Source organism: Sus scrofa, chromosome 5 (genome assembly GCF_054392235.1).
Source record: "Sus scrofa isolate SSC_HxYL_T2T_F1_AM1 chromosome 5, Sscrofa_HxYL_maternal_Yorkshire_Landrace_v2.0, whole genome shotgun sequence".
Lineage (NCBI taxonomy): Eukaryota > Metazoa > Chordata > Mammalia > Artiodactyla > Suidae > Sus > Sus scrofa.
The window spans coordinates 5,570,865-5,595,572 of record NC_139387.1 but is presented as its reverse complement, the minus strand read 5'-3'; the positions used below and the strand labels follow the sequence as shown (position 1 = coordinate 5,595,572).

At 59.5% G+C, this 24,708-nt stretch overlaps 1 protein-coding gene and 1 long non-coding RNA gene across 6 annotated transcripts in view; one reads left to right on the top strand and one right to left on the bottom strand.

The window, feature by feature from the left end:
* The window catches only part of SCUBE1 (signal peptide, CUB domain and EGF like domain containing 1), a 130,968-nt gene that overhangs the window by 74,743 nt on the left and 31,517 nt on the right, over window positions 1-24,708 (bottom strand). For 3 of the 5 annotated variants that reach the window (XM_003125983.7, XM_084955060.1, XM_084955063.1), the window contains one exon: window positions 9,070-9,204. The exons of the other annotated variants lie outside the window; for them this stretch is intronic. In XM_003125983.7, coding sequence (XP_003126031.7) covers window positions 9,070-9,204 — 135 coding nt within the window. The remainder of the gene's footprint in view (window positions 1-9,069; window positions 9,205-24,708) is intronic. 5 annotated transcript variants of the gene reach the window in all.
* Window positions 12,176-24,516, top strand: LOC110260618 (uncharacterized). The gene is made up of 4 exons (XR_014802931.1): window positions 12,176-12,342; window positions 18,212-18,535; window positions 20,315-20,493; window positions 22,711-24,516. It is a non-coding gene; the product is annotated as an uncharacterized LOC110260618 (long non-coding RNA).

Here is a 24,708-nt window from a genome sequence, read left to right as displayed (position 1 = left end):
GGGTGAGGGGGGTCCCTGACCTCGGGCTCTCCCGTGGGAGAGGCTGGATGCGGCTGCAGGAGCGAGCCCCGTGGCGGCCGGGGCCCAGCGCCCAGGGTGCTGCTGGCGCCTTCAGGAAATCCAGACACAATCTCCCTCATGAGATGAATCCAGGCCCCTTCTCGCTTCCACAAGGCACAACTCCTCTGCTCTCTGCCCCACGATGGACATAAGAAACGCATCCGTGCCCCTCTCAGGGGCTGGCCTGCCGTCCCCAAGGAGAGCTTAGCCCTTCCGAGCCACATGGTGTGTGTCTGGAGGATGCCATGCTTGCCTCGGAGCCAGAGGCGGCTTCCCCGAGGAGACGGAAGTCGGGTGGGTGCTGCAGGATGATGAAGAGTCCTCCAGGAAGCGAGGGCAGGGGAGCGGCCCCCGAGGCAGAGGCACACAGCCAGGTCCTTAGCTGGGAAAGGGCGCTCTGGTCACAAGGAGGACAGAGGCAGGCGGGGCACCGGCTGTGGAAGGAGGCCTGGGACGGCGGGAAGGGGGACATCGCGGCTCAGGAGAGACAAGGGGCTGTCAGGGCTGCTTCACGACTCTCGCCGCACAGAGGGGAGCCCGGGGACGGCCCTGAGTGGGGAGCGACACGGCCAGAGGGTCACGCACGACAGCGGCTCCCGCTGCGTCGGCGGCGAGTGGGACAGGGAGACCCCGGAGACAGCTGCTGCCCAAGTCAGCGGAGGAGAAGCCGCGCCCCAGGCGGAGGCTGGAGAGGCGGGGCCCTGGGCCACCCCTGCTCCCGCCTGCCACCCACTTGTTCCTTTAGGATCTTTGGTCCCAGGACTTGGTTAAGATATGGGTTTCAATCCCGACTGTGCTGTTTATTCACCACGGACCTGCCTCTTGGCGTCTCGCTCTCCATTCTCTCCCCAGCAGAGGGGACGGGGGCAGCTACCAGCCCACGACTGCTCTCGGGATCTGATTACTCATGTCACGGCCCAGGCACAGAGCTAGGCACATGGTGACGCCCCGTGACAGCTGTCAGTTTTATACGTCTCAGGTCAGGCACTCCACGAGGTGACAGTGTACACACATATTATCTCATTTTGGTCCTTATAACCATTTCTGTAATGAATACTGTTTGTCCCATTTTATAGATAAGAAACTGAGGCCCCGGGACTTGTAGCTGCGAAGGGAGCCAGGGCCAGGGCTGGCTACCCCTGCACCGTCCACTCTAGGAGGCCGAGGCCCTGCAGCAAGGGGGAACCCCACTGCCAACCCCACGAAGTACCGGGGTCCCTGCAGGGCCGCCTGGCTGGGGCTGGCTGGAGGCCAGGCCAGGAGAAGGGCGTGAAGCTGGGCTCAGCAGCCAAAGGAGTTGTTTATGGGGTGGGAGGCTCGTAAAAAATAATGGGCTGGATTTATCGTCCCCGCCTCGAGGGCTGCTCCGGACTGCAAAGGGCCAGGACAGGCCTTCTCTGCGCAGCACCGTAAATCTTCCCACTAAATGTGAGAGCTGCTTATTCTCCCGCCCACCTGGTCTGTGGGCGAGGCAGCAAGCAGAACCTGCCCCGTGCTCCAGCCGGGCTTGTCCACCCGAGGAGCAGCCAGAGGGGCAGCCCTGGGGCCTAGGGCGGGGGATTCTCTGGCAGGGCCACTGAGCCCCCTCAGTTACAACAGAAAGTTCCCAGACACACCCACCCATGCGGAAGCCAGCACCCCGCAGCAGACAAAGTCCAGAGGAGGGTCAAGGACCAACCTGGAGGAGTGTGGCAGGGAGGGCCCAGGACCAGGGCTGGAGGGGCAGAAAGGCGGCAGCCTCTGTGAAAGCCGCCAGTCCTCTGCCCTGACCTGACTCCAGAGACTGGCGCCCGAATACTGTCCAAGGCCTTTGCTGAGGAGAGTCAGCCAGTCCTGGGGCGGTGAGGGCCTTGGCCAGTGGGCTCAGGGTCCGAGGCTTCCGCTGCGGCCGACCCAGGTGGCTGTGGGTGCAGCTAGAAGGAGCCCAGTCCCCTTCCCTGGCCTGGTCACGTGGTGGATGAAGCACAGTACAGCCAGCAGGGCACTGCTGTCCCCATGCCCCTGGACACCTGCAGCCCCCTGTCCACCAACCAAGCCTGGTTCCTGAGCTTGTCCTCACAGCTGCCAGCATGGTGCCCTGGGTAGCGGGCCTCTCTGCAGAAGGGCTTGCCTGCCCTGCCTCTCGCCTTCCCCTCTGCCACCCTCCTCTCCACCCACACTGCCCCCTCGTGTGTTCCAGTCCCCAATGGCCATGGGTGCCACCTCCCAGCAAACTGCCTCATCCGCCCCAAATGGGAATCACCCCCTGCCCCAGGGGCTGATAGGGGCCCAATCACTTTCACAGCGAAGTCCAAACTTCTGCCAAACCCAGTCTCCTGACCCCCTCACTTCCAGCAGCTTGGGGTCTGGCTTCAGGCTCTGGCAGAGTACTTAGCTGTTCAATTGTTATTAAAATGCTAATTCTTGACTGCTAAGCTGGTTACACGAATCCACTCCACGTGTAATAAAGCAGCATAAACACACGCGTACCCACACGAACGCCAGCTTCCTGGAGCCGATGCTGTTCCCTAGTGATGTGAGATGTGACCACTGGTGGAAACTGTGGGATCTCTCCTTACTATTTTTTTTTTTGTCTTTTGCCTTTTCAGGGCCACATCCACGGCATATTTCCACGGAGGTTCCTGGGCTAGGGACTGAATTGGAGCTGTAGCTGCCAGCCTGAACCACAGTCACAGCAACGCGGGATCAGAGCCATGTCTGCGACCTACACCACAGCTCACGGCAACGCTGGATCCTTAACCCATTGAGAGAGGCCAGGAATTGAACCCGCAACCTCAAGGATACTAGTTGGGTTTGTTAACCACTGAGCCACAACAGGAACTCCATCTCCTTACTATTTTTGCATTTCTTTATGACGCTACCATTGTTTCCAAATGAAAAGTTAAAAAAAACCCGCTTTTTTTTAAATCTCTAGTCACACTTGGGTACAAGTCTACCGATAAAATGAACAGATCTCAAGAACACCTCAGGCAGGGGTCTCAAAAGCAGAACGATGACCTCCACACGGATGGAGGTCACGTGCAGTCGCCCAGGGCACACCTGCCAACTCGGAGACAATGACAAACGACTCCCGTGAGCAAACAGCTGTCGCAGGGCCTGGGGGCCTCAGCCTCTGTGTGTGTGCCTGCAGCCCTGGCTGCCTGACTTTGCGGCCAGACCCTCTACAGGCAGGGGTTCAGGACGGCGGACCACGGCAACAGAAAGAGCTGCTTCCAGCCCAGAAGTCTGGGACAGTCAGCACGGAGACAGACGCGACGAGCACTCTCTGGCCCCAAGAGGAGCGGCTGTGCAGGCAGTGAGTTCCAAACAAAAATTGTGAATCGTAGGGAAAAGCGGCCAGGCCAACTGAGGCTGTCCTCCTGAAGAGTGAACCATTTCAGGAGATTTCCACCACAAAATGTTTTTTGAACTCCTGGTGCTTAGTTTAAAGAGGCGTATGGAGTTCCCACTGTGGCACAGTGCATTATGACTCCAACTGCAGCATCTTGGGCTGCTGCGAAGGTGCGGGTTCCACGCCTGGCGCAGTGGGTTAGAGAGTCTGGCACTGCCAGAGCTGCAGCTTGGATTCAATTCCTGGACTGGGAACTTCCACATGCTGCAAGTGGGGACATTAAAAAAAAAAAAAGAGAGAGAGAGACAAGTAAACTTAATACCTGGCACGCTCACACCCATGGAACTGCAGGTTGTGTGCCAGCTAAAGAGGCATCTCTGCTTTTCCCAGGTCCCACCCTCTTGGGCCTGGGGTGAGGGGTGTGTGCAAGCCTTGTTGGAACCCTCTGTGCAGTCTGCCCAGGCTCAGAGGCCAGCCCACCAGAGCGTGGGTTCTGCCGTGCCACGGGCTGCAACCTTGGGCAAGTGTCCCAACCTCTCCATGCCTCGGTTTCTTAATCTGTAAAATCAGGTTCCTGTAAGGATGCAAGATGCTAGTGCTTATCCCAGGGCCTGGCCCGCAGTGAACCCGCAGGATGGGAGCTCTCACCCTCACCGTTAGCATTTCATGCATAAGAAGCCAAGCTTTCCTGTTCCTGGATCCCACCTCAGATTTTGGCTGGAGCCAGTGCTACCTTGGATGCCAAATCTTGAGCTCTGTGAAAACACGGCTCTGAGTGCCACAAGGAATGCTGGCGGTGGGAGGGCGAGGCCGTCTCCCACCCACATTTTTACGTGCACTTAAACAGACTCAGAAGGACATCAAAGAGACCGTTAAAGGCGCGCATGTAAACCCAACGTCCTGCTGGGAGAATGCCAGTCCGGCATCCGCTCTGCACGGGCCTCCGCCTTGCAGGGACACAGATGCTCAGGGCCCTGTGGCCTGTTCCAGAGCATCCAACGCGGGAGGGGAGGCAGCATGGCAGGCTTCGGTGTGCGGTGAAACGTACACGCCTCTGGGCTCCATCACCTGGCCCAGCGCCTGGACGGGCTGCGGCGTCCACTGGTCCATGCTGAGCAGGAGCTGGCCTGCACGAGCCGAGGACGGGGAGCACCAGCCCCTCCCCCACCCCACATCAGCACAGGGGGGACAGAGTCCCTGCCCACGGGGAGCCAAGCTGCAGGGACGCAGGCAGCAGGGGGAAAACTGCCTTCTGCAGGGGGGTGGGGGACAAAGGCAGCCTTCTGAGCCCAGAGGAGGCAAAGCCTGACAGCCTTCCATGGGCCGGCTCACTGCGGGCTGAGCGGGGCCCTGATCCGTACACGGGGTCGGGTGGGGCGCCCAGAGCCTGGGGAGCAGCAGGAGCAGACAGAGGCCTGATGTCCTCCTCAAGTCTCGGTTCCCTACGGCCGGTGCCCAGCAGGGGCCCGGCACACCGCTCAAACCTCCCCTGTGAGCGGGGGGCCTGAGCTCTGCAGCCCTAGGTGGGACTCGTGGTGGGTGCTGGCGAGCTGCGACTGGGTGACGGCTGAGGGTGAGGCTAGGTGTCTGCATGCCATGTGCTGCCCTGAGCACGGATAAGCCCGGGTGCCAGGGCCATCAGCTCACCGCTTGGAAGAGCATTCGTTCCCCGAGGAGGCCTGACTGCCGATCGCCTGAGCATCCTCAGCGGAAGCTCAGGCTCCGGGCAGCCCCCGCGCACAGCAGCAGAGCCTTGCCCTGAATGCTCCAGGCCCTGACTCTGCTGACGGCTCTGGAAATAGGCCCGGGTATATGTGTGTGTGGGGGGTGGGGCTGCCCTCTCGGGCCTCCTTCCTCACCTCTGATAAGTCACAATCCTAAGACGCCGCATTTATTGAAATCATCTTTCCACCTCTATGAAGCAGGTACTGCGATGACCCCCAGTCTACAACAGGCCAGAGATGTGACTTGCTCAAGGTTGCTCAAGGTCGCACAGATGATGAGCTGGGGGGCTGGCGTTCCAGGCAAGGCTGCCAGGCCCCAGAACCTGTGCTCTTAATGGTGGCAGGTGTCTGTGCCAAAGGGCCCTCGGGGCTGGGCTTTGACACATACAGCCCCCCAAGCCCCCTTGCCAGTCGGTCCCGCATCTCTCCACCGTGGAGACAACACATTGCCTCTCACGCGGGTGCCTTCCAGCACCGCCAGAGACGGGACCACAGTGGGCATCAGGCGAGGCCTGAGAGCGGGCAGCCTCCTGCGTGGGCGAGGGGCTCAAACATCTCAAACCCACGGCTGTGGGCAGCTGCGGTGGCCCAGGATCAGCGCCAGTGAGAACGGCAATCCTTCACCAGGCCCTCCTGGAGACGGCTCTCACTGCGTCTCTGCTGTGCAGATGGGAACATTAGAGGCCCTGGAAGGCCCAGTGCCCTCCCTCCAGGGCGCCCTCCTCAGCTCCTCAAGAGAAGGTAACTGCTAGCATCCTCGTTAGCATCGGACCCCTGTCTAGGCGGAAAGCTTGGCAGGACCGTGTCTGCTTTTACTGACACTGGGATCCCAGGGACCAGCCGGGCGCCTGGCACACGAATGAATGAACTAGTGACCTAATCACACAGCTCGTCAGACCTTTCAGAGCGCCTTCCCGCTAAATCAGCTTCGCTCAGACTGACGGGAAGAAGTCCTCTCGGGAAGGAGAGGGGAAAGTTCATCCAGGAGTCAACACCTTCTTGGAGCGTGGACGCGACGTACATTTAAGAGAAAAGAGCAGGCCTAGGAGAGGGAGAGAGCCGGAGGTGCCAGCTGCCTGGTGGCCTGTCCACACCGGGACTGGGAGGCCCTGGGCGGCCGGCCATGATGGGGCAGCAGAGGCTGGCACTGGCCTGGCCCAGCTGTCCCCCGGCCGTGGGGCGGAAGAGGGACTTAGAGCTTGCTGGGCCAGAGGCTGAACGAGGGGGTGAGTGTGGGCTGTGCTGCTGCCAGAAGTGCTGAGTGGAGAGAGCCGGGCCACAGATCTCAGCGGCTCTGGGTCCCCTCCCACCCAAGCTGGGAACCAGGGAACAGCCTGTGTCCCCAAATCCAGCATGCGTTCTAAAGGCCTGAGGAAGCTGCCTATGTGAGCGGCCACCCCTAGGGCAGGCAATGAACTTGACCCCTTCAAAGCATTTCCCCTACTGGAGCCCTCGCTTGTCTGGGAGGGATTACTGGTCTCGGTTTATAGACAAGGAGACCCAGAGAGGTAGGAGTAATGGCAGAGGCCACGTGACCAGTGCAGACGGAGAACAGCCGAGAACCTAAAACTCCCAACCCCCACCTGGCCAGATCCACACGCCTCAGGCCAGGGTCTGTGCTGGCGCCTATGAGGTGCAGCCACTCAGAAGGGCTGAGTCCGTGGCCTTGTCTCTTGGCCAGGAGCCTGGACTGGCCCTGGCTGACCCTGCTCGTGCGTCGTGTCCCCTCTAATCAAACCGGCCTCCTTGCTTTCCCCGGCTCAGGGGAGGCTCCAGAGGGCTGCGAGCCATTAGGAACCTAGAGTCAGGTGACATAGGAATCTGACTGGGTCAGAGGTCACTTGGGGGCAGAACAAGCTGGTCTCAGCTCGCTGGACACGTTCTGATTTTGAGCTCTAACAACCAGCACTGCAGTTAACACACGGTCAAGGCGGCAACTGCCACGACAACCCACGGAGCCTCGGGAAGGAGCAGCCCGTCCGGTGGCCCAGGCCCATGCCCCCACAGGCACAGAGGACCGGGGGTCCAGGTCCCATGCACTTGTCCTGTCCTGTCCTCCTCAGTCCCTCCACGCAGCCTTCGGGGACCCCGGAAATGCCTCCCTTGTCCTTAGGCAGGTAGCCAAGAAGTTTTCTAGTTCTCAGATTGATTCACTACCTGGATTTCAACATTGGGAGATTGACGCAAAAATCCTAACGAGAGCAGGGACTTCTTTAACCAACAGCTGGTTGACATAGATTGGGGCTGAGTCCCCCAAATCTGTATTCTGGTTGAATCTAGATTCCTGGCCCCTGGAGAGTCTGAGTCTCCCCTGATATCCCCCGCCCTGCCCTCTGGCATCACTCCCCCACCACTGCCTCACCAGCTCCGCTCGGCCGCTGATGCCTGAAATCCCAGCTCCGGCCACGTCCCACCAGCCTCACGGTGGCCCCTGGCATGCACTCCTCGTGCCAGCTTGCTGTGCTCTGCCACCCCGCCCTTGTTCAGTTTCACAGGAGCCTGGTCCCTTCCCCGCGGGCCTTGACACAAACCCTGCCTGCACCCCCACCCCAGACCCCTCCCGCAGCCCCTCCCGCTCGTCGATCTGTTCTAGCTCGTGTGCAGCTTCCTCAGAGAGGCCGTCAGCACCTGTCTGTTTCTGCTCCTCTGCCTGATTTCTTTCCTTACCAGCCTCATCGCGTCCCACCTGGTGACCAGAGCTGGCATCCTGACTGCCTGGAACCTATGGTATGACCTCGGGCAGGTCTCCCAACTTGACTGGGCTTAAGCACCTTCACCAGTCACAGGGTCACGATAACCCAGCTCGGCAGGCTGCTGTGAGGGCCCAGCTTGGAGGAAGCGTGGAGCCCACAGCAGCCGCAGTCGCTGCCCCCACGTCATCGTGTCCCCCAACCCCACTGCTCTGCTCTGGAACGTCCTTGGCACAGCGAATCCTTACAGGCAGAGCAGCCCCGGTTGCAAACAGAACCCAGCCGCCACCTGGCGTCGTGCTGTCCCCTCCTGTTCATCTGCCTTCCAACCAGGCCACGGCCTTCCCGAGCGCCCACCCTGCTCGTGGGAAAGCTGGTCTACAGGAGCAGAGCGCACACAGCCTCGGGCCCTTCCCGCTTGCTCCGAGCCTCGTCTCCCTGCAAACCCCTCTCCTTGATGAAAGCACGACTCCCTTCCCACCACCACTCGCCCTCTCTTCCTCACAAGTGTGCTTTTTATAAAACTCGATTTGGGCCCAGGGCCCTCGTCCGGGGCAGCAGGACCCCACAGCCCCACAGCCACGAGACCTCCTAAGGTGCCTCGTCAGCCCGGACAGTGCGCCTGGAGCAGCGCCCAGGGACCGTGGCGCTCGGCCTTTCTGTCCTCCTGGGGACACGGCAGGGCTGAGAATTATCGGGCTGCCCTGTCCTTGAGGAAGCTGCCTAAACAAACACTAAGACTTCCAAGGAGCCAGGAAAGCCGTTCTGCCTAATTACCCCGGGTTTTGTATTTCTTAAGTGTGTCTTTCTTTTCTATCTCAGCAACTGTTTTCAAATAAAAATCATGACCAGGGCCCCCGGTCTCCCCCAGAGCTTAGTGTTAGTGTGTGGGGTCCCATCCTCCCAAGACCCTGCTGGCTCCACACCATGGTCCCCCTTTGCAGATGAGGAAGCTGAGGTTCGGAGCAGCAGAGCTGCTTGAGGGAAGCGCTCCCCGCTAGGGAGGGCAGAGCTGGGGCCTGGCACCTGCCCCACCTCACTGCCACAGAAAACACCAGAAACACCAACAGCCCTGCTGCAGGGGGTGGAGGGAGGAGCTGGGAGGAGTTCCGTGCAGAACCAACACTGGAAGCACAAAACCACCATTCAGGCCACCCCTACGTTCTCTGCCTCGACCCTGAGGCCCCCAAAATTAGGGTGCGGAGAGGGGCTGTCCGGGGCCTCGGGCTTCCCGGGGGTGGGGGCGTGAGTGGGCAGCGCTCACCATTGGAGCGGTGGATGCAGGTGTGCTGGTTGTCGCTGAGGAAAAAGCCGCTGTGGCACTGACACTCGTAGCTGCCCATGGCATTGACACAGATTTGCTGGCAGCCACCATTGTTGTCCTGACACTCGTCCACATCTGCGAGAAAAGAGAGAGAAGGAGACAAAAGAAATCACACCTGGAACTGGACGTGCGGCGTGGCCACCTGGGGGGCCCGGATGCAGTCAGTTGCCCGGGCTCAGCGAAGGGGCTCAAGGGGCACACTCAGGGCCATGCTCCAGTGGTCCTCCCCGGTGGTCCTCCCCAGTGCCCTCCACAGAGGCAGACAGTCACCACAGCTGGAATGCCAGCTGGATCTGGTTTTCCCATGGGTCTGGCACCACTCCGAGCATCTTAACTGCATTAAATCCTTTAATTCTCACAGCAACCTCTATGTCAGATCTAGGTACTGGCCTATTTTATAGATGTGTAAACTGAGTTTCAGTGAGTCAGAGTCACCTGTCCAAGGTCCCACAGAGGCAGGTCACACCTGGTGATCTGCCTCTCAAACCTGAGCTCTCGCTGAAGTCACATACCGCCCCCCCCCAGGAGGACCCGCAGCCTGCACCGGCTCCCCCCGCCTCCCAGAGCCTCGCCGACCAAACCTCACCCTCCCTGTTCTTCAATCACACCTCAGATTTACAACCAGCTGCACGAGACTTTGCAGCACAGAGAGGCTGAGGCCAGGGCAGCCTGCCTTCTGCCTCGCAAATTGGTTTCAAAAGCCCAGAGAAGGGGAGGTTTTTAAAAGGCCCTGACCCCTGGCTGCCAAGCCTGCCACGGAAGGCTGCCAAGCGGTCTTTCCCACTCTCTGGGAGAGACAGACCTCAGGGCCGACACTCAGTTTTGACCAGAGGCTGCTGGCACAAAGGGTGCTGTTGGCTGAAAAGCGTCTTTATGGAGTTCTGGTCTTGAACAGAACAGCGTGTTTCAATTACTGAAGTCATAACCCCCATACTGTCAGTTTGTTTAATGAAAGAAGGGCTTCTTAAACCTTAATGTGCCATGTCTGTATTGTCATTTTAATGGGCAAATATATGAAACCACAAAGGCAACGTGAGCTACTGGCTGCTTTGAGCCAGTCCCAAGACCCCCGGCACACACGGGTGCACGCACGCGCACACATGCTGGCACGCGCACACACACACACGCACGCACACACTTTGGCACTGAGCTTTTTAAACAGTTCTTTTTAACACAACATCTTTTAGTGGATGTGAGCGGGTAAAGAATCGGGCAGACTGACCTGCCCTGAACCGGGGGAGGACTCGGCTCTGGCGCTGTGTCAGCCGGGTCCTACTCAGGCGTAGGGACGACAGACCCTTCGCCCCCGGGGGGCGCGGGGGGGGACCACACTGCTGCCTTTGAGGCCGACGGCGAGGCAGGTCATTACTCTCCCGCAAGCTCAAATGTCAGCCGTGTGGCAGCCAGGAGGGAGGTAGGGCTCTGAACTCTAAAAGCCACCCACAGTCACGGCGAAAACGGTAAAGGCAGCTCTTGCCGAGAGGAGACGGAGAGGGGGTCCCAGCGGAAGCTGGGAAGGACAGAGGGATTTTTCTGAAAACGCTTCTCTACTCAGCGCGTCTTACGGATGGCTCCCTAAAGGCCCAGTGCCGGGGGCACCTTTGCTGGGGGCGCTTCCCCGCCACAGCCTAGCGGTGTCTGCCTCTGGGGCTTGGCCCTCGCCTGCCCTGGGCCACGGACGGCTCTCAGCCAGGGACCGAGCCCTGGCCATCCTGCTAACACCAACAGAAAGCCTGTATGCCGCGCGTGTTCACCGCGTGTCAGGCACGGGGCCTCCCCCCACCTACGTACCATACCTTGCAGCCCGCCTGAGTGATGGGTTGCGTGACCAACCCCGCTTTCCAGGTCGGGACAGTGAGGCACAGAGAGCGGAAGTAACTTGGACCAAGTTGCAGAGCCACTCAGAGCAAAGGCAGGACTCAAACTTGCTGACCTGCTCCTGAGCATGTGCCTCTGGCCCCTGCCGAGCTGGCCACGCAGGGAGCGCATTCAGACGAAGGTGAGGAAGAACGTGCTACTTTATTCTTTCTCTTTTTCTTTTTTCTTCTTCTTCTTCTTCTTTTTTTTTTTTTTAGGGCTGCACCCCTGGCATATGGAAGTTCCTAGACTAGGGGTCGAATTGGAGCTGCAGCTGCTGGCCAACACCACAGCCACAGCAACACCACATCCCAGCGGCATCTGCGGCCTACACCACAGCTCACGGCAATGCCCGATCCTTAACCCACTGAGTGAGGCCAGGGATCAGACCCACATCCTCACGGATGCTAGTCAAGCTCTTAACTCACTGAGCCACAGTGGGAACTCCAGGAACCCACTACTCTTGAAACGAGCTCAGGCTGGGTGTCACCTTGAATGCGTCTGTGCAGCCCACGTGTAAATGCAAAGCCAGAGGCAGCCTGCCCTGAGCAATTACAGGAGGTTCCCGTATACCGGGGCCAGTCCCGTCTCTGTCCCAGGAACACGCCCACCTGCCGGCGCCCACGAGATCGCCTTCCAGTCACATTCTTTGCTGTTCTGCCCGTGCTTCAGACTCTTTGCTCTGCACCTCAGCTTCCCCAGCCCCAGTAGTAAAGGTTCAACTGGTAAAACAAACAAATTGGATATAGACCCTCAAAGGCTGAAATGATAGCGTGGAAACACCTTCGACCCCCCCGTCGTGAACTCCTCGGGGGCCCCCCTCTGGCCTGGCCACCTCCTCACCTCACTAGAAGCTGGGAAGCGACGGGCACCGACACAGCACATCCACAAAGCCTCGGTGAGCTGGCAGAGTGGCCGGGCCTTGGGACGGGGCTGTTTATACTAGCGGGGAACAATGACTCTCCAACACTGATGAATAATTTGAAACAAATGCGAGACCATGTAAACACTTTTTTTCTCCCCGCTCTCAAGTGATAAAGCCCCAAGATTAAGCAGGAGGGAAGAGGGGGCTGCCCCCACTGTGCCCTTTCCCATTGCCAACCAAACACAGGCTCTCCGCAGCCTTCCCCCACCTCTGGTGGCCCCACGGCCTCCTGCTGTTCTCTGGCCGACCCCCCCAGTCACACGTGCCTTCCCGCGGGCACTGTACCACCTCCTGGGACACCCTCTGCCTCCCGTCCAGGCGGGAGCTATTCTTGCCTTTGAAACCTACCTGAAACACTTCTGTTCACTCCCGCTGCAAACACTGGCACCTGCTCTGTGCCTCCCTCCCTGCGAGCTGCCAGGGGCCCCTCGGTGAGTACGGCTGGTTAGGAGGCGCACCGGGAGCTGAGCCGAGGAGGGTGGGGAGACCTGTGGCCTGAGGCTGGAGGACGAGGTCTGGGAGCAAAGTCTGGTGGAAGGTGCCGAGCCGGGCATGAGTGGGGAAGGGCCTGTGCTACGTGGGCAGGAGAGGAGTTCTGGAAGCTTTGTGGCCTCGCACGTTCCTCCTCGAGAGGATTCCACCGGGGCTCTCACACACCGGCCCTCTCTGCGTCTTCCGGGCCCCTATTCCTGCCAGCCCTACTGGTAGAGGGCACAGTCCTTGGGGAAGACAACGGTACAGCCGGACAAGCCAGAGGGTCACCGACGACCAAGGCCTGGGGTGGAGGCTGAGCCTGTGCGTGGCGGGCCCTGAGCAGGCCTATTTCCAATCCGTGAGCTGTGGGCCCTGAGTGGGCTCTGGGTGGGATGGGGGGTCCGCCTCTGAGTCCTGCTGGCAGCACATGGTCCCCCACCATTATTTATGACCAGAGCTGAACGTTCCCAGAGGCAGGGAGCTCTCGGCACAGGGACTTGGCTACAAGGCCGAGTGGAGGCCCTGTGAGTTCCGGGGAAGACTGGAGGAGGCGCCACTCAGGAAACCCTTTTAAGTGGTAACGGGAGGACTGACAGAGCGTGGAGGAAGGACCCCAAAGGTGGCAGCTCCGTGTGGGCCACCTGGACCGGCCAGGTCGCTCTTGGCAAGGCCCCAGGCCTCAGCACACACTCCCTCCCCTGAGTCAACTGTGTCCCCAGGACGGCTGGAGCCCAGCTCTTCTGGGCAGGGGTGGGGGTGCAGGCCAGGGTGCAGGGAAGGGAGAGGAAGCTGGACTGCAGCTAGTCCCTGCCCTGGGGGCCTCGGCCGGTGGCTCCATCCAGGGTGGCCTGGCCCATGAGACATGTGGCCTGTGCTCCTCAGAGGCTGCGCCCCAGTCCGAGGCCCCGCATCTGGTGGGCAGTGAGGACGGAAGGTGGGAGAGAAGGAGATGGGTGCCAAGGAGGGCCAGAAAGGGGCCTCGCTCTGGTGCTGCCCTCCCTGACCCGGCCCCCCCCACCCCTGGCCTGGGAGGCCCCTCCCTCCATGTCTCCCACACCCAAGCAGTCACCAAGCCAGGTGACTTTCTTGCAGCCATGCCTGTCTCTCCGGCCTCCGCTCCCACGGCACAGCCCTGGCTCGGGCCTCAGCCTCTCCCTACAGGAGGCTCTTCCCCCATCTCCGGACCTCCGGCCTCTCCCCGCCAGTCCCAGGGGCCACTGTAATGACTCCAGTCAGAACAGGACACAGCCCCCTGCACCAAAGATCAAGTCCAAACGCCGCCTCGGGGGTCAGGTGCCCCCATCTCACTCTGCAGTGCCCTGCGTGAGCACAGGTCTGGGTGCTGTGGTCAGGAGAGACACCTCGGCTGTGACTTCCGCCTACTTCTGCTCAGGGTGCCCCCCCACTCACGGCGCAGGCCGCCCCCACCTGCACCAGCCACTGAAGGGTCGTGTCTGGGATGGGCCCGTGAGTGGTCACAGACGTGGCTGTCTGGACCGCCAACAAGAACGCGGTCCAGAGCCTACACCAGCAGGCTGAACGTAGATGGATCTGCTTCTGAAAAGCCTGTGCAGGCAGGACTGTGGTGTGCCCATGAGGTTTGCTTTCGGCCCAAGGTGCTGGTGTTTGTTTTTATTAATAGCTGGCTGTTTGTCCTCCTTTGGACCAAGAACCTAGGTCTGCAGTTATTTATAATAACTAAAAATTACTTTTGGATCCAGCTTTGGTTGCTTTGTGTTTCCCAGAGACGCTGCATGATTTAAAACAGAGACTCTATGTTCTGCTGGACCCCACCCATTCTCTCCTGGCTGCCAAGAGCCTACTGTGCGTTAGGCCGTGCGCCCGGCTCCTGCATCCAGCTCCCAATAAGGGTCCGGGAATGGAGGCAGAGGCGCTGGCCCATCTCAGGAACCAAACTCAACCTCCAACCCCGAGAACGCCCTCCTGGTCCCTGAGGGCTGAGGCCTGGCCCTCCCCGCACTGCTCCTTTCAGAAAGGAGGCTTAGGCAGAAAGGCCTCTTGGCTATTGAGCGGCTCTTGCAAAATTGCATTTGATGAGTTAAGTGTAAATAAATGAGAACCAGATGGATTAGATTTCGGGTAAAATACACATGGGTCTTAGAGCTTTGGGGCCTGAGTTCTGCCAGATCCAGGACACTCCCCGAGCTGTCAGAGGTGCTGGCACACAGGCAGGAGGTGTGGCTGGAGTCCCCCAGGACCCGTCTGTCCCTGGGCTGGGCATCAGCTGGGGCCCTCTCTTGGGCTGTGGACTCCCCAGCAGGTCGGCTGTGTGTGGAAGACACAGGGTCTCCGGCTGCAGCCCTGCTCGGACACCCAGCCTCTCGGGCTGGGCTCAAGTCCAAGCTCAGTGCTGGAAGATGAGGCGCATGGCTGGTGGGGTCAGCTTTCCAAACCAGCAAGCCCCACTGCTCACACCCAGATTCAAGGAGCCAGCCCAGGGGTGGGCCCGAGCTCGGCTGAGGCTGCTGGTCTTCAGGGTCTGGCCACTGCATCCCACATCTGGGCCCCACCTTCAATCCCAGCTGCTGCCTTGGGGTCCCCCAGTGATGGCCGAGCAGCACGGAACATCTAAGGACCAGGGGCTGCTAACCGCCCCTCCTCGTGCTAAAATCTACACGGTAGCTCCTGCGGCGAGGACGGGGGGTCTTGGTTCTTGTCCCACGAGTCGCACCAGCTGGGTGTAAGATTCAGTGAGTGACCTGCTGTGTGACCTCTGGTAGGGTGCTTAACCTTCTCTGTAAAACAGGGCTAACGGTACCCAGAGTTGTTCGGGGAAGTAAAGAGAACGATGGAAATAAAGCACTCAGCCCAGTGCCTGCGCCACCAGCCACCAGTACCTGTCGGGGACTGTTGAACAAAGCCCCCGCCGAGTGTTCCAGGGATCAAAGGTGTGAACACCCTTCGGGGGAAGGCAAAGGCCTGCCAAGTGGAAAAACCAACAGCAGATGGCCTTCGGTCCTGCCTCGGCCCCGGCCCTCCCCGCACAGCAGCTTCGGCTCCCAGAATGGCGCCCCCCTGACGCAAGCGCTGGCCTGCTCCCCACCTAGGCCCGCTTCGCAGGGACCAGGCCCATCAGCTGCGTCTCGCTGGAGAAACGCCTGTTCATACGCTTTGTCCATTTTTCAGTTGGGTTCCTTGTCTTTCCACTGTTGAGTTGGAAGCAGTCTCACATACCCTAGATGCTGGGCCCTTGCCAGATAGACGGCTGGTGGACACTGTCCCCTGCTCCCTGGACAGTCTCTCTTTTAAAGCAGCCTTGGGCAGTCCCGAGCCCCGGGAGGTCCATGCCCCTGTGGGGACCAGGGCCATGAGGCCTGGGCTCCTCTTGGGCTCCTTTCCTGGGAGATGTCACCCTGTCCATGGCTTTTCCAGCCACCTATTTGCCAAAGCTGCCCAGACCTCCAGGCCTGCCTGCCCGACCACCCTCCAGGCTCAGACATCGACGCCTGCACTCAGACACTCGGACATCCAGCAGGCGCGACAAGCCTACCACGGCCCACGCTGAACTCCTAGCTCCAGCTCCCACGACAAAAGCAGAAGAGCCCAAAGGGAAGCCTGGTGCCCCCTCAGCCTTCATTGCAGCAGACGGTAGCATGACCTACCACTGCTGCTGCGGCCACAACACCTGGAAGCCGTCACCTGCTTCTCTTTATAGGAATCCTCTCTGTGCTGGGTCCTCTGCCTCCCCAGAGAATACACAGTCCTTGCGAACAGGGGCATCTTGAGCGGGGCTGTATCTCAGGGTTTGGAACAGTGCACGGGGCCGCATGATCCCTGTCTGCGGACTGAGGATCTGACAGAGGACCTGCCGGGGGGAGGCAGCTCTGGCCTGGAGGCCCTGGAGCAGGCCGGTCCCAGGGTGAGTGGGTTGCCCAGTGAGGCAGTTCTAGGTCGGTGATGGGAGGGAGCACGGGCCCGTGGCTGCCTGGGGGGGTGGAGTGAGGGCTGGTCGGAGAGGAGCTGTGCCCGGTTATCCGCTGGCCTCAGCCTTGCCTGGAAGGGAGCCCCAGGGTGGGGGTGAGCACAGCCCCCGTGGGCAGCCTGCAGAGAGGCCAGGATGGAGGAGGAGGGGCCCTCAAACACGCCGGCCTGTGAGTCTGGGCTCAGGGAACGCACAGAGCCGCATGGGCAGGGCTCCTGGGGAGTGGGCGCCGCCCAGGGTCCTCCCGCTTTGTCGGTGCTTTTGCTGGTACCAGGACCAGACCTCAGGCGAAGAAAAGCCATTCAAACAGGACGTGCTTCAGGAAGCAGGTGGAGAGGGTGGGGCCTGGACCCAGCGGGCTGCCCTCCTCACGACACTCCATGCCCACGACACTCCGTGCCCACGTCTCCGCCAGCCCCGCAGGACCAGCTCTTCCTTTCATCTCTCCAGCGGGGCGGGCAAAGAGGCTGCAGGAGCGGAAGGCTTAGCCGCTCCTGGAGCCCGGCCGGCACTGTCTTTAGCCCCACGAGGCCTGGGCGCCGGGCAGCAGTGGTGTTAGAACCAGGAGCTGCAAGCAGTGAGCCGCCTGCCCCAGGTCGCCTGTGTGCGGGGACAGAGCCGGATGGGAAGTGGGCAGTGTGGCTGTGGGAGGCACTGGCGTTTTTAAACATTTCTGTTAATGGGGAGAAGAATGGAGGACTGGAAAGAGAGAAGGGGGGAAAAACCGAACCAACCAACCCTGGAACCAAAGCCAGGAGCTGCAAGAGAAGAAGGGGAAACGCCCCGACAGGCTTCTTAACCACCATCCTCAGAAGGAAAACAGGCCCCGCTGGCCAGGATCACCCCGTGGGCCCGCCACTGCCTGGGAAAAACGCCGCCCAACTGAGACGGGCCCAGGAGTGCCCCCCACCGCCCTGGCTGTCACCTGCAGCTGGTCCTTGGCACCGACCCCGGCCGGGCCAAACGCCTTACTCCCAGCACAAACTCCCCACCTTTGGTACTGCCTGGAATTCTGAGCCTCCGAGCATCAAATCTCCCTACTTAAACTCAGCATCTTCTTCCACCTTCCAGAACCGCAGAGCATAAAATCTGGCCCTTTCCCCTTATCAGGCGAGCGTGGGCGCTTCGTGGCAGTCCGTTCTCTTCCTCCTCCTCCCAGTCGCCAGCGGGAGCTCTCTGTGAGCGTGCGGGCTCCCCGTGGCCTCCAGCCGCAGCCTGCCAGGGCTCCTTCACCGGGCTGGCTGTGAACTGGCCTGCTCCTTCCCACGCTCAGCAGTCCCTCAGTGCCAGGCCCTGGGTGGGTCCTGCGGCCACAGGAGGACTGAGAGAGGTGATTTTGTGCCAGCAGAGTGGACACATTTAAGAAAAGAGCAGGCAGAAGGGTGGGGAGTGGGCAGAAGTAGAGGGCGGACGCAGGCACCAGGGAGTTTCTTGGGAAAGGCAGCCCTGATCTTGGCCTTTCCAGCCCAGGCTGTGGCATGACCTCTCTGTGGCATTCCTGCCTTCAGGAACTTAGCACGGCTCCCTATCGCTTGTTCGCGATTTAAAAATTTGAACTAACAAGGAATTCTGAAAACAGTTAAAAAAAAAAAGGATCAACAAACTTAGACTCTTGCTACAACCACAGTCATGAGCATCTATTTCACTTCGGTCCTTCTTCGTGTGCTGGTTTCCCGCTAGTGGTAAATGACCTTCCCAGCCTTCCTCCCCGAGAGCTGAGTCAGCACCTCAGTCCCGGCCACGCTTCTCACCTGCCGAGGTCGAGGCCACCAGGAACCCACCCACCCCCCGCCCCTTGGTGCTCTGGCTCTTCCACCCTGTGGGGGACACGTCTGAGGAGCTGCAGTCCTTTTCATTTTAGGGATTTTTTTTTTTTCCTTCAGGTGGATTCCCAGAGGCGGGATTCCTGGGTCCACGACTGCAAGCTTTTTTCATTCTCATCATTCCCCGCCGGACCCCGTGAATCGGCACACAGTTTGCTCATTTTCCGCCCTAGAGCGGGTCTGCACGAGCGGCGGTCTCGTCTGAAGTCAGCTTTCTAACGCCTGCGTCTTCCCCCACAGGAGTGTGATTAGCCCCATGCTTGCCCACTGGCTCATTAGCTAAACAAGGCCCCGCACTTGGTGCAGGGAATAGGCAGTGAGCCTGAGGTCAAGGCCCGCCCTCAGGGCGCTGGCCGGCCAGGGGGAGAGAAGTGCTAAGACTAGGTAAGAGCAGGGACTGCGGGCAGGGCAGCCTCTCTCCAAACTGTGCCAGCACCAGCACAGGGGGAGGTGTGTTGGGGGGTGGGATGCTGCCAGGTGCGTGTGTGTGTGTGTGTGTGTTTGGGGAGGCTGGAGCAGCTGGGAGGGCCCTAGCAACTGTCCAAGGAGGGGCTCAGAATCAGGCTTGTGTCTGATGTGCCCGAGATGCAGCCAAAGGTGATCCCCTGTAGTTCCTGTGTGTGCAAGTCTAAATCACCCGGTCTCAGTCGACTGGCACGGGTGGCTCTGCTGATGGACCGTCTCTGTTCACACCACCGTCTACCCTGCGGCCCACTCTCCTACCTGGCTGACCCTTTTTGCCTCTCGGCTTTGCGCCTGCTGCTCCCTCCTCTCCTTGCCCATCTCCACCCCTACCTGGTGACCTTCTAGCTGGGAGTGTTTCTGCACAGAGCCTAGAGCCCCCTGAGGGCGGGGTCATTGCTAGCTAGTCTCCAGACTCCGGGACCTGGCAGACATGGGCACTCGGGGGGCAGTTGCTGACCCAGGGGTTACATGCCATTTCTCCCAACCAGAGAGCCAGAGCAGCAGCAGCTGTCAGTCAGGACCCACAGGCTGCCAGGCTCCCACATGCTGGGCTCTGACTCCAGCCCCGCATCCTGGCTGCGGAGTGCACATCAACACTGAGAAAAGTTCTGATAGAATCTGGTGGTGGAGGAGCAGATACCACATCAAGGCACGATCACAACCACATAAAGTCATCTCCACACAGAGATGACATCAGACAAGAACGTTAGGCCATGCAAGCCGTTGACCTGTTGGGGTGGCGAGCTAATGGGGGATTATTTTCCATCTTTTCTATTGATTTCTCTGGGTGTTACTGTATAATTAGCACACGTGCAGAAGATGGGTAAGTAAACAGACCTTTCCACTTGGCGTGATGAGCCCTGGGACTCTGGTGGGTCCAGGGTGGGGAGCGAGCATCCTGCCGGGGAAGGGTGGCAGAAGGGCTGACTGCAGCGCCCGGATCAGGCAGGAGGGAGCACAGAGGGCAGGCGACAGGCTTCACATTCACACAGAGAGAAGGCAAGGCTGCAGGGCAGACAGAGCCCAGAGCGCGAGGGGCCAGCTGCCAGGCTGAGGACCCCGGCACACTCCACCAGCAAGGGGGCCCCAGAAGGACCCCGTCGGAGGCCCTCCACCAGGGTGCATCCAAACGTCTCCACTGGCATCTGACGCCCTGGCGGCCAGCACATGAGCCACACCAGGGCAAGCAGGCCTGTGGTAACAGCTGAGGGGTTACTGAGGACCCCAGATCAGGCAGCTGGGTGGCTGCCATGGCTGCCTACTTCCCCCACACAAGGAGCGCCAGCCGGGCGCAAGTCGATGCTGCCAACCAGTCTATTTCCAGCTGCACGAGGTTTGGATGAGGCCAGTGACAGGGATGGGTGCTGGGGCCGGCAGGGCCGGGGCTGGCTACCGGCCACCATAAACAGCACGTTGGTGCTCGGAAAGGCTGGTGGCTGCAGCGTCTGCCCAGATGCAGCCAGGCCCGGCCAACGTCCAGGGTGACCCTGAGCACCACCCAGGGCACCACCCAGGTGGCCCCAGAGTAAGCGAGCTGACTGGCACAGGAAGGGCTGCACAGGAGACTCGGGGGCACCCTTATTTGTTGGTAATGCCCATTTTAGGCACACCGGTCAGTTCTGGCTTGGGGCGTGTTTGGTGGCAGGGTATTTTTAAAGAGCCTTCCCAAGACACTTATTTGTTGTTGATTTCTCTGAGTTCTGACCAAGCCCTTGGCACATGGACTGCAAACAAGAAAGATGAAGGAACGTGTCTGCTTGCCCGTCCTGTCCTCTGCAGCGGGGTGTTTTTCTTTGCTGTTCATGGACTTGGCACTCTCCCCCTTGGGACAGAGCAAGACTTCTTCCGCAAGCCACCAAATGGAGACCTAGTCAAAGGTGAGGCTGACAACAGATTTCAAGCCAGTCCTACCATCGGGAAGGGCCACCTCCTGTTGCGATGTGGTCTCTGACCTGAAGGTGCAACCAAAGGGGGCACAGGAAGGAGGCAGCAAACGCTCCTGATGCCTGGGGCGCCTCCACGCTGCCGCACACGCCACCTTGCTCGATGCCCAGCAGCACGCCTCTTTGCAGGGTAAGGCCAGCGAGAGTGGAGAGCTGGCCCCAAACCATTGCTAGGAAGGGAGCTGGGAGCCAAGGCTCGGCGTGTCCGATTCCCACACCCCTGCTCCCCTCACCTAGAGCAGAGACTAGAAGGAGCCAGGGATGGAGCTGCAGAGGGGAGGGGACGGGGGAGTCCCGAGCTCGGCTGGCTGCTGGGGACACTGGTCACGCGGGCTGCTGGGAGATCTCAGAAGTTTTGAGAGCCCTGAAGCTCTGCGCCAGCACCAGACTTATGCATCAGCACTGTCAAATCCTGCTCCCTGGACAGTCAGGCTCAAACCTTCTGCTGCCGTCACAGGCCACCCGCTCACCCCTCCATCACACACATGAGTCTGTGCTGGAGCTGGGAACACAGAGCTAAGCCACTCTGGAGCTGGGCCCTCCAGGTCCTCTCGGGGCAGGAGGGACCCACCCCTGACATCCAGGGACAAGCCTGGGAGCTCAGGGCTGAGGCAGAGGGCAGCCTGCAGGGCTGTGGGCACGCAGGGGAAGGGAGCGCAATTCAGGGAGAACTTTCTAGAGGGCTGATGCCCAAGCTGAGTCCTAAGGGACAAGTAGGGTCCGTCTAAGAAAGCACACTGATGCCGAGCATGGGGAAGGGTGACCTGGGCAGAAGGAAAGCAGGGCACAGCCACTCCCGAGCAGGAAGGGGGCACTATTAGGGACACGGAAGCTGATCAACATGCTGAGATTACAGTTCTGAGAAATGAGGAGAGAGAGGTGGACGGGGACTGCATCTGGCAGGGACCAGGAGGACAGGGCAAGGAGCCTGAGGACCCTCCACGACGCCAAGTCACCCAATCACAAGACGTCAGAGGGAGAGGGGCTCTGACACAGCAGCCAGGCCAGGGTTCCAAAAAGTGCTCCCAGACCCCAGAACCTTGTGTGTGTGTAGGGGGGGGGTAGGCAGGCCCACAGAGAGCAGGGTTCTCAGCCCTGCTGGCTGTGTCTCCCGTTTCAGTCAGAGCAGCGTGCCCTCTGTAAGGGTCCACCTGAAATAGAGGCTTCTGCTGCCAGAAACAAAGCCCATGACATCTGAAAACCACTGGCGGAATCCTATCCCTTAGTCCACATTTGATGGGGAAACTGAGGCACAGAGAGGTAGAGAGTTTCCCAGGGTCCCCCAGCAAGTCCCTGGCCCCAAGAGTCTGAGGGCTGGCCCACTGCCCTTCTATCCTAGCACTTGCCTGGCCTCTTCTGTAAGAAGCATCTGTAAGGAGCATCCTGAAGCACTGCCCACAGCTCTCCCCCGGGCCCTTATCCTGAGCCAGCCATAGGCACAGGGCTGCAGGAGGCCACGCCGCCCCCAAACACATCTGGGTCTCCCTCAGTCCCCCTCGCCCCCGTCCTGGATCTCCCTGGTTCTGCAGTGATTTGGGGAAAGAAGGAAGCCCATTTATAAAGATGCATTCGGGGAGTTCCCGTCATGACTCAGTGGTTAACAAATCCGACTAGGAACCATGAGGTTACGGGTTCGATCCCTGGCCTCGATCAGTGAGTTAAGGATCTGGCATTGCTGTGAGCTGTGGTGTAGGTCACAGACATGGCTTGGATCCCACATTTCTTTGGCCCTGGCATAGGGCCAGAGGCCACAGCTCCGATTAGACCCCTAGCCTGGGAACCTCCATATGCTGCACGTCCAGCCCTAGAAAAGACAAAAAAAAAACCCCAAAAAACCCAAAAAACAAAACAAATCCATTAGGAGTTCCCGTTGTGGCTGAGTGGTTAAAGAATCTGACTAGGAACCATGAGGTTTCAGCTTTGATCCGTGGCCTCGATCAGTGGGTTAAGGATCCGGTGTTGCCATGAGCTGTGGTGCAGGTCACAGACGAGGCTCGGATCCCGTGTTGCTGTGGCTCTGGCAGCTCCGATTCAACCCCTAGCCTGGGACCCTCCATATGCTGTGGGAGCGGCCCAAGAAATGGCAAAAAGACAGAAAAAAAAAAAAAAAAAAAAGATGCACTCAGTGTCCAGTGTGTTTCTTTTTCTCAGGCCAAAGAATTTCCATCAGATGAACAGTTGTAAAAAGCTGGGAGGAGAAGCGAGTCTGAATCCAGCTTGTCCTTTGACAGCAAATTCCCTCAACTGAGCATGCTGAGATCACCTGAACGTGGGCCAAGAAGAGGGGCGGGGGGGACCCAAGTAGAGAGATCAGGAAGAAACCGCTCCGGTCTACCTTGAAAAGTACTGGTGTTTATGGAGGAAGTCTACGGCTGTCCGAAGCTGTTTAGTTTTACATTAAATTGGTCAGCATTTTTTTCCCCAGCAAGAAATGCACTTGAGCTGTTGAAGTACAAAGACAAATAAACGGAGGCAGCTCGGGCCTTCGTTATGGGTTCAAGCGAGCAACACGTTGTCTCCAGCTGTCCTCCAGGATGAGAGGGGGCGCCTTCAAAAGGGCCGAGGCGCGGCCCTTTCATCCTGCCAGGGACCAGCCCGGCGCAGGGAGAGCTGCGACCGCGCCTCTGGGCGTCCAGGGCGCCTTCCTCCCACACGTGCAGCTGGGCTCCCGGGCCGGCGGGGTCTCCCGAGTGCCTGGCTCCGCCTCTTCTCCCTCTGCCTGGCGGCCTCTGGGGTCACCTGCACATCTGATCCTAACAGACAGGGATCATGCTCATTGTGCAGAGAAGAAAACCGAGACCGAGGAAGAGGCAACGTGTGTCCAAGGTCACGAACGAGGATGTGGCAGAGCTGGGGCTGCATGCCCTGACGCCGCAGGACCCACGTCCGTGGACAAGGACAAGGACCGGTGCTAGAGGACGGAGGGGTTTCGGAGCCGGAGGGTGGGGGGCAGTGGCTCACTTGGCAGGAGCACCGTCCGGAACACGAGGAACAGCCCCAAAGGGCTTCACACGCAGCTCAGGGACAGACTTGTCCCCTGCACCTTCACCAGCTTCGACAAGACATCCATTTTCTTTAAAAAGGACTCTGACTTTGCACACTAGGAGTAAGTGACAATTACGGACTTCACGTCTGCTGAGCCCGCATCATTCTCTGCATCCTCTGCGCCAAATAAGCACTGCTGTCAGCCCCGCTGTACAGATGAGCGTACAGAGGCCCAGAGAAGGGAAGCTACTTGCCCAAGGCCACACAGTTAAGTGATGGATCCAGGACTTAAAGCTAGGCAGCCGATTCCCTCTGCTTCTCAAGGGCTTGGGAATACGTCCATCAGCTCCTAAAGGCAAGCTCCCAGCCCAGGACATGGCACAGGCCGGCCCTCAGGAAATCTGATGTAATGGATGAATATTAAGAGCTCCGGGTTTTGATGCCATCTAGAAGCTTCGGGCTGTCGTGTTGACCCCTGAACCCCAGACCTGACTATGCCATGGGCTTCGGAACTTGTTTATCACTTCCATTCAGATGGCTACTGATGATCTCAAACTGAACGTGGCCCGACAGACTCTTAGTCCCCCCATTCTGAAATCTGTCCACCCCCATCCTCCCATCTCAGCCCCAGCAACACAGCCACATGGTAACTCTGGACAAAACATGAAGTCAGTCTTGGTTCTTCTTTGCCCTCACGTCTTACGTCCGATCCATCAGCAATTCATCTGGGCTCTGTTTCCAAAACATCTCCTGAATTCAACCACTTCTCACCACCTCCACCGCTGTCACCCTGGACGGAGCCACCAGCAGCTCTGACCCAGACCACCTAGTGGTCTCTGCTGCTTCTTCCTCGTAACACATTCTCTATTTAGCAGCCAGAAAGCAAATCCCTTTTGATTAAAATGTCCAACCCGGGTTAAAATGTTCCATGGTCTCCCAGCCAATTCAGAATAAAATCCCAACTCCCTTCTAGGGCTTATGAGGCCCCGCGTGACCCAGCCCTGCCCACTCCTGACCTCATCTCCAGGCCCTCTCCCTCCCTCCAGATCCTCCAGGCACACTGGCCTGTTCCCAAACTCGCCCAGCTTGTCCCCGTCATGGGCCACTGCGCCTGTCCTCCCTCTTCTGCCTGGAAGCTTCCTCCTCCTCCCCGAGGCCTTTTCT